The sequence below is a fragment of the Zootoca vivipara genome, chromosome 9 (assembly GCF_965207765.1).
Source record: "Zootoca vivipara chromosome 9, rZooViv2.hap1.1, whole genome shotgun sequence".
NCBI lineage: Eukaryota > Metazoa > Chordata > Lepidosauria > Squamata > Lacertidae > Zootoca > Zootoca vivipara.
Genome location: NC_142592.1, coordinates 49847606 through 49864829, shown reverse-complemented (window position 1 = coordinate 49864829; position 17224 = coordinate 49847606). Strand labels below are relative to the sequence as shown.

General features: G+C 43.8%; 1 protein-coding gene across 9 annotated transcripts in view; it reads left to right on the top strand.

Annotated features, from left to right (window-relative positions):
* TBXAS1 (thromboxane A synthase 1) overlaps positions 1–17224 on the top strand; it is a 254516-nt gene that overhangs the window by 51143 nt on the left and 186149 nt on the right. For 8 of the 9 annotated variants that reach the window (XM_088652216.1, XM_035128282.3, XM_088652215.1 and 5 more), the window contains one exon: positions 10314–10407. In XM_088652216.1, coding sequence (XP_088508342.1) covers positions 10314–10407 — 94 coding nt within the window. Of the gene's footprint in view, positions 1–3202; positions 3577–10313; positions 10408–17224 lie in introns of those variants that run through there. The other variant, XM_060279918.2, reaches the window with a different exon arrangement.

Here is a 17224-nt window from a genome sequence, read left to right as displayed (position 1 = left end):
CATGCCGTATATGACCTGAGCATAAGAAAAGCCCAGCTGGTTCAGAGCATTGGTTCATCTGGCCCAACGTCATGTTTACCTCCGTTGCCAAACAAACACCTTCAGTAAGCCCATAAGCAGGGCTGGAAAAGCAATAGCTTGCTCCTGCTGTGGCTCCTCAGCGCTAGGTATTCTGTGATACAGCTGCCTCTGGCACTGATATTTCATGTTGCCATCACAACTAGTTAGCCAATAGCTAGATCCATCATTATGTCCACATGGAGCTTCCCATTCAGAGGCAGCGTACCCCTGAATGCTAGTTCCTGGTGGGGCAAACAAGGCAGCTTGCACAGAAGGAAACAGCACGCTGGACTTGTTGTTGAGATCTCCTGTGGCATGCGGCTTGTGGATTACAGCCTTAAAGCCACTGGCTATTGCATACTGTGGCAATGACTGAATTGCATGCTGCTATTTGTGTCTGTCCTAAATTGGCTGCCAAACAGTTTGGCTGGGTGTGCCATGGGGGGGGGCAGAAAGGCCCTATGAGCCCAGAGTGTCATCTATGAAGGGGGCTGCTTGCTGCCTCTCTGTATGATTAACTGTTCTGGACATGTTTCCCTTCCACAAGAGGTGAGGAGTTCTTTTGTGTTTCTGTATTGGGGAGGGCTAAATGCTCAAATCCATCCCATCAGAATAGAGTTGCTGTTTGGCCGAAAACTAAAAGCATGGCCTCTTGCTGTGTCTTTTAACAGCAGCTTGGTAGGAAGGAGGAATCCTCTCGTGAAGCATTTCACAGCATCCCGAGCTGCTAAGCTAAGCTGCTGTTAAACGTACAGGGAATAAAGTGATAATAAAGCAAACCTACCTCCAGCAGAAACTTCTTGTTGCATTTCTGAATGAGTTTGTGATTTTGGCTTGCCTCATTTCAGTCAGGAGCCATATCCAGAACAGCAACTCCTTCAGAAAAGTAGGGTGTGTGCATATTGCTCTGAGGGTCAGCAATTCTTGCTCTTGCACAAGCTACAAGTAAACCTTTTGGGATAAAAGGCTGGAGTATGACTCAAAAATTATCAATATGGGGCAGGATTGGGAACACTAATTGCCCATAGTGAAAAGTTCTAGAGCAGGCATCCCCAAACTTCGGCCCTCCAGATGTTTTGGACTACAGTTCCCATCTTCCCTAACCACTGGTCCTGTTAGCTAGGGATCATGGGAGTTGTAGGACAAAACATCTGGAGGGCCGCAGTTTGGGGGTGCCTGGCATAAGCTTTCATGGGCTGGAGCCTAGCACCTTGGCCAGCATCCTGTTTTCACAGTGGCCAACCCGATGCCCATGTGACGCTCACAGACAGAACCTGAGCCCAGCAGCACTCTTCATGAGCACAACATCACAAACTCTTATGCCGTAATAATTTTTTTTAAGGTAGTACAAGATTATTTGTTGTTTAAACTGTCACAAGTACGTGGAATTCAAGATAAATCAATGGGTTTCATAGCAAGTGTGTGGGGAAGCCCTAGGTTTGACCCACCAGGCAGCTCTTTCTATCTACTTTCCAACTGCTCTTTTGAACAGGGTTTAAAATGTGTTTTGAACTACACATGTTTGGCCTCCCTCCTCTTTTCTCTCCATCCCTGTTTTGTCACTTGTAGTAGCTTGTAAAAAGTCTGTTTGTGCAACAAGTCTTGCCTCTACAGTCAAAGTTTAGCTCGGCAAACTTTGTGCTGAAAACATCCAGAAATGTTTTGAGATAACACTTATCTGCTTTTGTTCTCTGTGTGTTGTGTGTTGTATTTTGAATTGCTCGTTTTAATGCCGCAATTTTACTTTTTAAAAAAAATCTTTGGCAAATATTTTTATTTTTTATTTCCAGCTACAAGTCATTGGTTATGTTAGCATCCATGGTTTTAAAAATAACCTCTTTGGACTTTTCCTGGTGGTCACTTTTCAAGACGTATTAGCTGTGCCTGGAGTGCTGGATCTGTGCCATATTTATCACACATGTACTGTTATACACAGCGGCACCTGTGAGTTACATAAAAGGCCTCATTCATATGGAAGTCTTGTGTTTGTGCTCCTTGTGGAGGCCAAGAACAAGTTCAAACTGTGTAACGGAGAAAAATATTGAACCAGCAGTAAGGAAGAGAGTGATTTCTGAACACCCGCAAGTTTCTGTCTCCCTCAAGTACAAAGCTGTTGCTTTCCTTCTAATGCTTGGTGCATGAAAAGTTTGGCTGTGTGTTCATTCTTCCTTTTGATTCCTTATCTAGAACCACCAGCACCATACTTTAAAGCACTGTTATACCACTTTGAATAGTCATGGCTTCCCCCAAAGAATCCTGGGCACTTAAGGGTGCCGGATTCTTAGGAGAGACCCCTATTTCCCTCACAGAGCTAAATTTCCCAGAGTTCCCTGGAAGAAACAGCCAATTGATAGCACTCTAGATGATAACTTCATTTCATTTATTGCTTGCATCCTGTTTTTCCTTCCCGAAGAAAGCCCAAAGAGGGTAACTGAAAGCCGAAAGCAATTAATTGAACACAAAATATCTGAATGCTATAGCAAAGTGTAGCATATATCAGAATTATAGTGACTGGAGTTGCCTCCTTGTGGAAAGAGCTCATAGCACTGAACATTCCTCTAAAGTCTATACCCTCCTGCATTACCTTGCAGCATTTTGCTGAAAAGTGAATGGAGATGTATAATCAAAAAGGGCAAAAAGAGGACAGTGACCTGCAAATTTATGTTTTGATGCAAACTGAGAAATATAGTACAGCTCACCAGGCTTGGACTGGACAGCCCTTCAGACAGAGGACTCTTTCAAAAGATGATGGTCTATAAAAATAGGATACACAGCCACCCTATATTTAGTTGTTATAGTTGTTATTACAATGAATTTATCAATTGCCTTCTAAGCTACGATCTCATTGTGATTTGTGCATAAGCTAATTCAAAACATTTCGAAAACACAAAAAGTACATTTAATGTGAGAAAGAAACTAGTCTTGCTAAAGGGGGACACCTCTGGTAAAGACCCATTTTGCCCTTTGTTACGCAGACCTTGAATCCTGACCCCTGTTTATACACCCCCAAAATGTTATGAGCTCTGGGGAGTTTTTAAGGAAGCCTGAAAGTTGGCTCTTTGCCCCCTTTTCTGGAAAGTAGGTATACAATCGATTAATTACATAACAGCAAAGGGCCCCAACTGACCACAGGATCCACCTCTATTAATCTGACCCTAGAAGTGAATGCTGAGGAATTTCTGTTTATTATTCAAGATCGCAAGGATTGTTATAAATTGAAAACTGCACAAAGGGCACTGGGACAGCTTTGAAGTAATTTAAATGTATGTGGTATTTAAACTTGAAGAATGGACATTGTTCTAGGGGCACAAGAATGTAAAGCGGGAGTGAAGAAAGAAGTAACACTGGTTACCTGTTGAGATTCCCCTCCATGCACCTGTAATTCTCGCCCGAAAAACCTGGAGCTTCTCAAATGTCGGGAGGGGCTACTTTTAATCTGAGCATGAAAGCATCAAGTCACCACTGCATAACCAGGTGCTTGTTTAAGCTATCCTGTGGATCTGAAAGATTTAAGAGGTAGGAGCTGTACTGCTGACTTGTTAGCCTGAAGGGTTTTGTTCTTAACCCTGGATAAATATAGACTGTGCAAATCTTCTCTGAAGATTAGCTGCGACTGCTTCATCTACAGGGTGAAGCTTCTGCACTGTTTTATGTTAAGCAGCCTGTTGCGTTATACTGTATGTTGTGACTGTTCTTCAGATTCATGGAGCTTGCGCACAGTCTGCAAAGTTACTACTCCACAACCCACCTGCCTAGGTTGGCTCTAAAGAATATGGGTTCCAGGTCATCTGTGGTGTCATTACCTCCTTCCTTAACCACTGGCATAGCTGCCAAGTTATCCCTTTTTTAAAGGGATTTTCCCTTATGCTGAATAGGCTTCCTCGCGAGAAAAGGGAAAACTTGGCAGCTATGCACTGGTCTTTTGGTGGGTGGCACTCATGCCGCCTTGAGCAGTGGTTGCTTATTAATATTTTGGTTGGTCAGAGCAGATTTATTTATATGGCCATAAACCCACTGTAAGATGTAACTGAAGTAACAGACCTCAGACAACAGGGAATGTTTACATACACAGTAGCATGAAATGTAATGCAGCATGATTGTGTCTTATGCACATTTAACTAGCACGATTTCAACCGTAAACAATTAAAGACAAGCGGGTTCAAATGCACGAGATAAATCTAGGCAAGGTGGAGAGCTTAAAAGCTCTTTTTGCAGCGGGTCCACTTGGGATAGAAAGTATGTAAATATAACTAAACTAAATAGTCTCTTGGCTGCAGCTAGGGGGTACCACTTTGGATACTCATGGTGGGCTAGTTTTGTGCCTGCAGGGAGTCTTATATAGGGTCATCTGTAACTGATCCGTACCTGGGCAGGACACCCCCTCAAGCCTGCTCTTCGTCCTCTAAGGGAGGGACAAGTTATAAATATAATCAACAGTGGCTGTTAAGAGTAGGAAATATTGACATTGCAACTGCCCATTATCCTTTTCCAGTTCAGTGGCCTGCCGGAAAATATTTTATCTCCCAACCCTGGTAATCTAACAGAGCTATACCCAATTACCCTTTTGTCCTGGTTTATCATCGCCAGCTGCAGCCTGCTAAGAAAACAATGGGAACAACAGCAACTTCAGATGACGAATGTGTGTGTTTCATAAGTGCTACTGAGTCATCTCTCCTGTTTGTTGTTCTCTTTCATAAACCAGGTGTGCATAAGTGAGAGATGGCTCAGCATTGCACTTGCCAACATGCCAGCAGCCACAACTGAAAACGAGAACCTCTTTTTATCAGCCCTTTTAGGAGGAAAGCGCTTCAGTGAACACTATCTTGGATTTTTCCCTCCTCAGTGAAAATTCCTGTTTTCTATTATGAGGAAAGGTTTGGGATAGTGGGGAAAGGGTAACATTCTGATGTGTGTCTTCATTTTTCCTGCTTGGTATCATTAAAAATAAAAATAATCATCCCTCTCCCCAAACATGAGGCAATAGTGAAGTCATTCACTCTGATAGGGCTTCAGGTGCTGTTTCAAATCCTTTACTTAAATTAAATAGACCCTGTGATAAATTTGTATGAATAGCAAAGAACAGAATTGGTTTACAACTGGTCAAAGCAACTTCTCAAGTCATGTTTAAATAAACACCATTTTATTTACAGCCTCCAATGTACAACCCCCCACCCAAATAATTATAACCACAAAACCATTAGCAATTTCCTGTTTAGCTATTTATGAAGTGCATCCTGTCTTATATTATCCAAAATTGCTCTTCCCTCTGGCATGCGGACCCAGATAATGGTACTATTATGAAACATAGTAAGTCAAAAGTGGAATCTTATACTGTGAAACAGGAGTTTTTAATCTAAGCTCTCTACACTTTCTCAGTATAGCAGAAGAAATGTTGGACAAGATTTTAATCTAGTGGTTTGACCCTATGCACATATACACAGAATTAAGTCCTGTGGTGGTCTGTGCTTAGAAAAGTGTGTACAGTATAGGATTGTAACTAATCAATAATTTTTTCTTACAGTCATGCCACTGTCAAAAGCTCTTTGGATAATATATTTCAGCCTATTATCATAACTTTTATCTAGGAGGCGTAGCTAATGCCTCAGAAGATAGAATCAGGATTCAAAATGACCGTAACAGACTGGAGGACTGGGCCCAAGCTAACAAAATGAATTTCGATAGGGACAAAAGCTGCACATATATAAGACGGGGGACAACTAGCTTGCCGGTAGCATATGTGAAAAGGATCTAGGGGTCTTAGTAAACCATAAGCTTAACACCAGTCAATAGTGTGATGCAGCAGCAAAAAAAGCTAATGCTATTCTTGGCTACATCAACAGAATTACTATAGTGTCCAGATCAAGGGAAGTCATAGTACCGCTGTATTCTCTCTTGGCCAGACCACACCTGGAGTACAATTCTGGGCACCACAATTCAAGAAGAGAATGGTGACTGTTTTGTTTAAAGGTGAAATATGTGCTTTCCCCCTCGACCTTTCCCCTCCCCCAACATTGTGCCCTTGTCGGCATTGAGTGTGGCTGCCTGGAAAGGGTCAGCAATATTTAATGTGACTGATGTTGGTGACAGGACTGCACCATGCGGTGGAGTCAGGAGGCACAGCTTCACTCCATCCTCCTTGCATTACCACCACACCTGGAGGGCACACCAGAATAGGTGTGCCGTGCCTTTTTGTTTGTGCACATTCACGCCTGTACACTAGAGTCAAGAAGCAGCTGCCCATTGCTCAGATGTTGAACTTCTAGAGATTATGGGGCAGTCATGGCAAGAATGGCCAAATAAATATAGGGACAGTTGAAGCATGTGGAGGGGTCAGATTGGGTGGTTTTTAAATCCCAGCAGATTCTCTGATCTTCAGGCTCTGGTGTCCTTCCTGGAAATGCACCACATCTTTCAAAAGCAGCGTGAAAAACAGATTAATGGCGAGAGTGATGGAGGACTAGGCTATCAGCATTCTTTCAGTGTCAGGTTGATGTAAAGCATACTGAGCTCTGTGCTCAAAAAATGAGGAAACTGAAAGCAATAGACATTCTCCATCATGTTTTAGATAAGGGGTTCACATGCCTTGTTCTATCAGTTGTTTAGTATGAGAGAGAACAGGGCTGGAGCCATTTCATTCAAAGTAATGCTTTTCCGAGAAGAGGAGAATCTTGCTTGGGGGTACTATGGGTCATACAGCGATGTTGTTATGTGAGGGGATTCGGAGTAAGGCTAATCCAGTAACTATTGGGGAAATGGAGGTCCGCTTCCGCGATGTTGCAAACATAGAGAACACTGGTTTTTCGAAAAGCTTCAAGATAACTTTGTGCAAGAGGGGAATAGCGTGAACAGATGTGTAGGGAAGTTTATGCTGGTGTTATATGTATCAATACAGTCTGGTTCATCAGGGTGAAGGAGGCATTGCTCTATCAACCATAGCCTGCACGCAGCCAGTCCTTGCCAGCTTGCCTTTCTGCTTACCTTCAGTTCAACTGGAGGCAATGCCTGTCAGCTCCTGCTTCCTCAATTTCAGTGTTGTCCTTGTAGAACTCAGTGGGCAGGAGGGTGGGGAAGAAACTAGAATTAGGCTTGACTTTTTGCAGAGGCCTTTGGCTGTGAGCAATGAGAGGAGCCTTCAGCGGAGGAAAGGAGGCTGATAAAGTTTTTAAAGGAGTTAAAGAAGCATAGTATACAAGTGTATATATAAAAGCACCGTTGTGCAGGCACATGCCGACTTGCAAATGCATGAATGAGTCTGCATGTGTGCCTGAGCATATGTGTGTGAGCAAGAGAAGAACGTACAAATATCTTAATATGACTCCTTGAGCAGTTCAATATTTGCAGTTGGGACTGCACTGAGATCCCAACCTGCTCCTTTTCCAGGTGTGTTGAAGTGGGATATGCCTTTGCCAAGTGATGCCACTGCCATGTGTAAGGGATGGAAGAGTGCAGCCCGCTCTAATCATTATGATGCAAATAATACTAATATTACTGTAGGGGCAGGTGCTTCCTTCCATTTATATGTGCATCTTTATATATTCAGATCAGAATGTATTCATCCTATTGACATGTAGGAAAATGGCTGAAGATCTATCTATCTGCATTTGCAAAGAGGATCGCAATGTGCGTATATGAACTTGCATAATAATTAGGCTGTCTAATTAAGCTGAAACATCATGTCCTTTTAATTATGCAATTAAGATGTCAAATTACATAATTAAGGCATGTAATTACATGATGAAAAAATGTTATGAAATTTTATACTGCTTGGTGAAATTGCATTTTAAGCTTAAAAAATAAATAAATCGCACCACCTCTCTCAATACATAACAACTTTCATCTGTTCCTTACTAAAGCAAAGGCATGCGTATGAGCGGGTATCAGATTTGGCCATATTCACACTGTACATTTAAAGTACTATGATGCCCACTTTGAACATTCTTGGCTTCCCCAAAGAATCCCAGGAGCTGTAGTTTAATAAGGGGGATTAAAGTTGTTAAGAGAGCCCTATTTCTCTCAGCTACAGTTCTCAGAGTGGTTTAACAGTTGATCCTTCTTCCCAGGGAACTCCAGGAATTATATCTCTGCAAGGGGAATAAAGGGTCTCCTAACAGCACCCATATTGCTTAGGGACGCAGGTGGCGCTGTGGGTTAAACCACAGAGCCTAGGGTTTGCTGATCAGAAGGTCGGCGGTTTGAATCCCCGCGACGGAGTGAGCTCCCATTGCTTGGTCCCAGCTCTGCCAACCTAGCAGTTCAAAAGCACGTCAAAGTGCAAGTAGATAAATAGGTACCGCTACAGCAGGAAGGTAAATGGCGTTTCCGTGCGCTGCTCTGGTTCGCCAGAAGCGGCTTTGTCATGCTGGCCACATGACCTGGAAGCTGTATGCCGGCTCCCTTGGCCAATAATGCGAGATGAGCGCCACAACCCCAGAGTCGGTCCCTTTACCTTTAACAGCACCCTTAATAACCTGCAGCTCCCAGAATTATTTGGGTGAAGCCACCATTATTGTTTAAAGTGGTATCATGGTGCTTTAAATGTATGACATGAATGTGGCCCTTGTTTCTAATATGGAAGGTTTCCTCTGTAAAGTACAGCAAGCACCAACATCCATTGTGCTTCGGCATCTGTTAAATACGTACGCATTTAACCAAGCATTTGCTGATCTTAATAACGAGCTTTTTAGTGAAATGATAACTTCTTTTACTGTGGCTTTGCTTGCTTTTGTTGTTTTTGATATAGTATTGCTGTTTTATTATGTTCTGTAAACTGCCCTGGAATGCGATAATGAAAGGGCAGTTTTAAATTAAATAAGAAATTGTACTGATTTGCCTGGCACAAGACTGTAGACTGCAATACTTGAGAACGGAAGCCTCTGACTTTTCTAGTGCACACAACATTTTTAACATTCCTGAAGTTCCTTTAAATATTTGAAGAATAAGATCCGTTTCAGTAAAAATAAGCAGAAGTTTAGAAGTCTTAACTTCAGATGCGGTTTCTACATTGTGCAAGTAAGGTGTAGGTAGATGTTAACAGTCTGCAAATTCCTGGGTGGGGGGTTGTTACCAGCTCTTTTTACTTTGCTCACCCACCACATTGCTTATTGCTTCACCATTCCACTTAATATATACAGCAAGTGTGCTGTACCTGTTTTCCTCTGTCAAAGACTGGAAGATGTGCGAAAATCTATTTTTGGACTTTATTCTTTAGCACCTAGTACATTTCTGGCACAATATAAAATGAATAAATAATACCTGCATTTTTAACATCCCCTGTCACAAGGGCTCCAGTGGTTGACAATACATTAATTAAAACGCACACAAAATAAGTTAGTTTAGAAGAAGGAAGACTTTGTGAATGTTGACCTCCTTGTTTCTGACCTCCTGAAAAGAAGGAATGGCATCTGTAGTATGTACGTGTGCTGTGTATATCCTTATTTCTGAAGGTTTTGGCATGAGATCTAGCCTACGAAGTGCCAAATCATCATTGCTGTCTGGTGGCTATTGGTTTTCTTGAGACAAAAAAATATGGTTTCAGTTTAGGTGTCTACTAGGCCTATAAATCTGAAATAATTGTGTCTAATGCAAAGGTAAACTTTCTGCTAATTGGAAACTACGAGGGAGGAAAGGGGATATTCTTGTTGTAAAATAGGAGGATATTTTCTAACTAGTTTGATTTCTGAACTCATGATGTCTTAGTATAATCAATAAAAGGATGGTTCTGGATTCCGTGCCTGTAGGGGACAGTACAGGAGCCCATCATTGCCTTCTGATATCTCCCTGCTAGCAGTAGAGCAGTTGTCTTAATAATTACCAGATCCTGCATTAAGTTGCAAACGGCTCATGAACACAATCAAAGGCAATGGAATGAAATAATAGAATCAATAACCCTATCCTCCCCTCCCAATTGATCACTGTGTGTAAATCATTAATCAAAGCCACAAACGGGCTGAGTGGTTTTTAAGAGGCTTGGGAATTTGATTTTATCAGGTGTATCTGCAAACTGAGTGCCTTGCCTGTATTTGGTCACCAGCCGCCTTTTCTTGATATCCCATGACTGGGAATCAGAATCCAGTAAGGTCCTTGTGGAGTGCCTGTCCAGTCTCATACTGCAAATATCCAAGGGAAGGAGATTTTCCACTCTGGCTCTGCTCCTTAGGTTCTTGGGCTCTCTTCCTTTTAGTCATGAGACTTTTCATCCATTAAATCTTAAAGCAAGGCTTGGCGCAAACCTCATTACTTTCCTTGTTTTGCAGGTATTCCACCTCCGGCTTCTCCAGGCTGGAGAAAGTGGGCATCCGCCACCCTCCACCTTTGCCTTTCATCGGAAACCTTTTATACTTTCGAGAGGTAGGTAACACACACACTCTGGAGATGGTGCCTCTTTCTGGATTTCTGTTTCTACTGGCTTCCTGCCATTTTTCTTTTTGCATTTCACAGTTGAATGCAACGTAAATCCATGAGCGGGAGGGGTTCCATGTTTTTAAGTTCACAGTAACCTTGCTTGTTGAAGCAAAATCTGGTGAAAACCATAAAAATCCCAGAAATTGGTTTCCTTTGGAGATTCTAACTATTCTCCACTTCAGTTGCACAACGATGGGGGAGTCTACAAGCTATATGTTTCCAGTGTTCCAAACCAAATTGGTTCCCTCTGGACAGGGCTTTCAGTGGTAAGAAGCCCAATTTCTATAATCCCACACAGGTCATCATTACTACTTGTGGATCTTAGCCTCAAGTAATGTGTAAAAGGTAAAGGACCCTTGACAGTTAAGTCCAGTCACAGACGACTCTGGGGTTGCGGCACTCATCTCGGTTTACAGGCTGAGGGAGCTGGCGTTTGTCCGCAGACAGTTTTGGGGGGTCATGTGGCCAGTATGGCGAAGCCAGAGCAGCGCACGGAAACGCTGTTTACCTTCCCGCCGGAGCGGTACCTATTTATCTGCTTGCACTTTTTGGGCGTGCTTTCGAACTGCTGGGTAGACAGGAGCTGGGACCAAGCAATGGGAGCTCACCCTGTGGCAGGGATTTGAACCGCCGACCTTCTGATCGGCAAGCCCAAAAGGCTCAGTGGTTTAGACCACAGCGCCACCCATGTCCTAAGTAATGTGTACACCTTACTAATTATTCCACCTCCAGTGCACTTCCATCACTGGTGCTTGAAGGCGAGCATACATGGCATTAGCAGCAATCTGTATGCATCCATTGGATAAGTCTCCTATGTTCCCTGTAACTGCATGGATGAGATGTTGGATTTAAACTGGGGGAGGCTTAGGCTCAGTCTTCCATCTGTCTTGAAGCTCACGGGGTAACCAGTTCAACCTACCTCACAGGGCTGTTGCATTCTTCAGAGCAGGAAGGGCATGTGTATCATCCTTAACAATAAAATAATAAAAAAATTAAAATAAAATATTATTATTATTTATACCCTGCCCATCTGGCTGGGTTTCCCCAGCCACTCTGGGCGGCTTACAGCAGATCTAAAAACATAATTAAAAAACATCAAACATAGAAAACCTCCCAGTACAGGGCTGCCTTCAGATGTCTTCTAAAAGTTGTGTAGTTCTTTCTCTCCTTGACATCTGAAGGGAGGATGTTCCATAGGGAGGGTGCCACTACTGAGAAGGCCCTCCTGAGCTCCTTAGGGGAGGAGGGGGAAATACAAACCTTAATGAGAATTGTTTGGAATCACCCTTTTCACTTAAGGAGGAAAACCTTAAAACTGTGAAGTGCCCGGCTTTTGTGGCTCTGTCTGCAGCTGCACCCTTACCCTATGGTTTCCTTCATCCTCTCCACTGCAAACTGCCCCCCTCCCCCTCGCCTTTTTATTTCATTTTATTAACTAGGCTGCTGACAGGCTGCGTGCCGCTTCCCTGCCTTGAATTTTAATGGAGACATCACTCTTCCTTCAGCCTCTCTCAGAGTGGACAGGATATTCTTTGTTTGCGCTGTTTATTCTCGTCTGGCCTACTTGTAGCTCCTGGGCTGCTGCCTCCGAGTGGCCCACTTCTGCTGAATGGAAAATGGGGGCTGAGTTGGAGGGAGGGGTGGAAGAGCAGGGAGCTTTGTCTCAATTTAGATTTTGGTCTGGCTGGGTTGAACTGTTTTATAGCCGCCGGGAGGGTGGAGGCGGCAAAGTGGCAGCGGGTCCCCATCTGCCAACCCCCCCCCCACCCTTTGATAAGCAAGTAAAGGAAAACAAACTGCTAAGTGCACAGAGTGGCTTGAAATCAACCCTGGTGTAATTTTGGAACCAGAACTCTGAGTCTCCCAGGTTTGAGAGACAGGAGCTGTAGAAACTGGAAACCATAAACTGAATAGGTCTGTGAAGAGACAAATGATGAGCTGAAGGTATATTGTCTGCAGCCCTCGTTTTAATTACGGCTTGCAGAGATAGTAAAATGCTTGTGTTGTGGTGTTGTGTTGCTTTTGGAGAGACAAACAGAATGGAAATTGAAGGGGGGAGAGTACTTAACATGGCCCTTGTCTGGTATTTACACAGACTGAAAAAAAGGAAGCCTTGGCTCACTAAAAAACAACAACAAATTCCCTCCTATTGGTTCCCCCATTTGGACAAGGGCCTGTATAAAAGGCTCATACTGAAACCTGTGCAAAATTGTGTGAACCATCAGCTGCACTAGGCAAGCCATTGTCATATATATTCATAATATAAAAAAATACTGCTTCTAATTGATACATAGGGTAGGAGAATGTATCTCAGTTCTAACAATATTCTTGGCCGGCTTGGTTGGAAAACAAGTGTGGAAACTGTGTTTCAAGAGTTAATCTGCTGTCTCTACATTTTAGCAATATGCAGTAAAATCTGAATGCCCCACCATTGGTTTCACAGGGGAGATCCATTTGCGAAAACAAATCCAACCAGGGGATGCAACCCTGCAAAAGACCATTTCTAATTGTCTTGAAAATGAGGGTGCTTCACACTTTAAAACCCCAAATTCTTCTCAAGGGAACTGTGAGAATGGGAAAACAGGCAACAACTCCTATCAGGCAGTATAATTTCATAAAGTAAAGTGCAATTACCCATATTAAGTTTATTCCCAACTGACTTGTGAGGCTGATACTTTCACATGCAAATCCATTTTCTTAAAGAGACACAGATTTTAAAAAAGTTCCATGTATGTACTGGTGTGTGTGGGTGGGTGAGGGTGTGTATCTAACATTTGTTGACAAGGTCCTTTGGGCAATTCACACAGAGTATATATGCAATTAAAGCATTAACATATTGATTTAATAATTGAAACATCAACATATTATGCATTCTCAAGTTAAGGTTATGAAATTGTGTCAGAATCATAGCATCGTAGAATTGGAAGGGACCACGAGGATCATCTAGAGTCCGCCCAACCATTTGCAATGCAGGAATCTTTCTGCCCGATGTGGGGCTTGAACCCACAACCCTAAGAGTAAGAGTCTCCGGCTCTACCAACTGAGCTATCTTGTTCTCAGCCCATGCTTTGAGAGTAATCTTTCTCAAAGCCCTCTTCATGCGTTACTCGGTCAAAGTGGGAAGTTGAGGTGGGTTGGGGCAGAAGTCCTGTGCTTTTAGCCTTTCCCCATATGCTGGTGGGGCTGCCTGAGATGGGGAAGCCTCCATGCATTTACACATCTACCTCTTTGTGCAGAGGCTTCCCCAGTTCTAAAGCCCTGGTTGTGCAAGGTTCCAGAATCAAAGAAGCTGCTTGGATGTACAAAGCACACAAAAGTTTCTCCGCCATCTCTGATGGCCAGGCTAACACACTAAGGCATGAAAAGTGGGAACAGGGTTGGGGAGCGGAAAGCTGTGTGCCAGGTGGGTGGTGCCCAAAGCAAGGCTCCTGAGCCCCTCTCCTCACTTCCTCTCTTTTTGTGCACAATGCACAGAGAGGGCTCTGTACTGTCAGTTTTCATTCATTTTTTTGTGATGGCCAAAACCTCAAACAACAGCAGCACTCGTCATCAGGAGGTTAATGAAGCGTGCACCATAAATGCATTTCCAAAGGATGACTAAACACCTGCACCAAATTGCCCTGACTGTACTTGTGAAACTTGCTAGGTAGGTCGGGAACACATTTTTTTTAAAAAAGGGATACTTAAAAAAAGAAGAAGCTCCGGTGGAGCTAAAATTACTGTCAGCTTTGGTTTGCTGTAGAGAACAGTCTTCATACAGAAGCCAACAAATTTAGCTGAGACTTAACTTTGTTAATGATGTCTAAACGCATTAACCATATGCTCCTCGGCATATGTGTAAATACGTATCAATTTATTTTCATTAGGATTTCATTGCAAGAAGTGCTGCTAAGCTGGGTGCTCCCAGTTTTACTGAAGATGCTTTGAGGGGCAGGAGACTGAGCACTACTTCCCACTGGAACAGGCACCCCCAAACTCGGCCCTCCAGCTGTTTTGGGACTACAACTCCCATCATCCCTGCCCACTGGTCCTGTTAGCTAGGGATGATGGGAGTTGTAGTCCCAGAACAGCTGGAGGGCCGAGTTTTGGGGGTGCCTGCACTAGAATAAGAAGACTGCTATGTGGAAACTTGTTGGAACTGCCTCTGTGTGCTGCAAGACATTTTGTGCATACTGGCTAACTGTATGTGTCATATTCTGGCTGGCAATGGCTTTTGGGGGTCTCTAGTATTAAGTCTTTCCCATAAGCTGCAACCTTCTCCCTTAAAACATGTGCTACAATAATGTGATGCATGCAACTCCCCATTTACTCAGGGGTTACGTTCCGAGGCACTGCGTGTTTAAGTGAAATTGCATCAGGGATGCCAACTTGAATACAGTGGGTGGTGGCAGCAGGTAAGCCCCACGACGCATAATTGATCACAAGACGTGGTGCACAGACACCATTTGAATGGCAATGCTCATCAATCTTGGGAGGGGGCTCAAATATTTTATTCTGGGGGCTGAAGGGACCTGGGCCCCTAGGAGTCGGCTCCTATGAATCACATATATTAGGACACTATTGAAAAAGCCTGCAAACATCCTCTAAACCTCTGGAAACCCTTGGAAACCCCTTGGAAAAACCCAGCAGCACTTTCCAGATCTGCCAAACTCCACCACAATTGCTCCCTCCAAAGCTCCTTGCTCAAGCTCCCAACTCTCCACAGGACTCAATGGTCAGTGCAAGGGCTCCTGGGATTCCACTTGCAAAGGCTTGTGGGATTGTTAGGCACTGTTTTCATGCCATTTTGCTGCATTTGTGCCACTTCCAGGTTTGCTGTGATAGGCGCATGTGTGTGGTCGCGCATGCCTTGGATGTGCACAAATGGAGAGTTGCCTGCAGGGTCAAGTCTGATCTCCCATAGTTGTGAATATCTGCAACCCTTCACATGTTGCTGGACACCAGCTCCCAGCATCCATGACTCTGGCCACACTGGCTTTGGTTGATGTGAGATGGAGTCCAGCCCAACATATGGGATCCCACCGTTTCCCCATCCTGTTTTATATAAGAGGTAAGAAATTCCAAGTCATAGAAGACCTGTAGCCCACAAATGCATACACTTTTTTGACATATAAATACCAGACTTGCTTTCCTAGCTGTTATACCAATACCAGTCTATCACCGTATTTTCCCGCGTATAAGACACCCCCAATGTATAAAATGACCCCTATTTTTTAAACCCAAAATTAAGAAATTTAGTTGTTTAGCTTTTTGGGGGGTGGGGGAGGTCACCTCCGCCAATCGCTCATCCACCTGCTCGCCACTGCCAATTGCCTTGCCACAGCCGCTGCCGATCACACACCTTATCGCAGCCACCAATTGTCTGCCCACTTGCCGCCACCAACAGCCCACCCTCCCACTTACTACAGCTGCCAATCGCCTGCCCTATTGCCACAGCCACAGCCAATCACCAGCAGGCCTTGCCATAGCCCCCAATCACCCGCCCAATTGTTGTTCTCAATCTCTTGCTTGCTGCTGCCATTAATCGCACCCCCCCCCCACATTCACTATCCGTGTATAAGACAATGCCCAAATTTTAAAGCATGGTCTTATACATAGAAAAATACAGTCGTACCTCAGGTTACAAACACTTCAGGTTACAAATGCTTCAGGTTACAAACTCCGCTAACCCAGATATAGTACCTCAGGTTAAGAACTTTGCTTCAGGATGAGAACAGAAATCGTGCTCCAGCGGCATGGTGGCAAGCAGGAGGCCCCCTTAGCTAAAGTGGTGCTTCAGGTTAAGAACAGTTTCAGGTTAAGAATGGACCTCCGGAACGAATTAAGTTCTTAACCAGAGGTACCACGGTACGGTAATCGTTTCTTAAATATAGCCGGCACACTAGAGCAGCATGTGTGGCAGCAGGCAAGGGGAGAGCTGTGCAGGAAGAATATCTTTGTAGCAAAGGAGACAGGAAGGTACTTCATAATGGAGGAACTACAGGTGGAGTGACCTTTCTGCCAGAGGCCACCCATTTAATAAAGAGCTTATGGTCAGAGTAAATTAAGGCATAGCTAGATTCTCATATTTGGATTTATTTACATTTTCCATCACTCCTCCTTATGCTCCTTGTTTGCACCTTCCTGACCTCCATAAATATGGAACCTTGCTTTTATGACACTTCATTTCTGGAAGAAGGTATAAAAAAAAGGGAGAGACCAGAATGCCCAATTACACTGACCCTATGAATGGAGGTGGAAAAATTGGCTTTGCCACAATCTGGGGGGTACATGTGTTGCTGCAGCGTTAGTGCGTGCTAGCCTAATTAAGAATGCAATGCACTTTGGTCCAAATTATTCGATTAGTGCATGTTTTCTGTTTCCACTTCATTTCTCTCCATGCCCCTTTTGAATGCATATCCCTGTCAACCAAGTCCCTAATGTGTCTTCTTCTTGCTGAAGTCTCTAAATGCAGGTCTAATATGTGTGGAGCCACGTTGCCTGTCAAAGGCTGCTCAGAGCCTGTCATGTAGATGCCTGCTTAAGGGGAAGGACCATAGCTCAGTGGTAGAGCAAACGCTTTGCATGCCGAAGGTCCCAAGTTCAATCCTTGGCATTTCCAGAAAAGTCTGAAACCCCGAAGAGCCACTGTCAGTCTGCGCTAAATGAACCAATGTTTTCCAACTCAGCATAAAGCATCTTCCCGTGTTCCTTTCAGGCATCGCAAAATCAGCCGAGATCATCTTGTGGCTAAATTTGTGGTATCTTTTTTTTAATGTGGGGT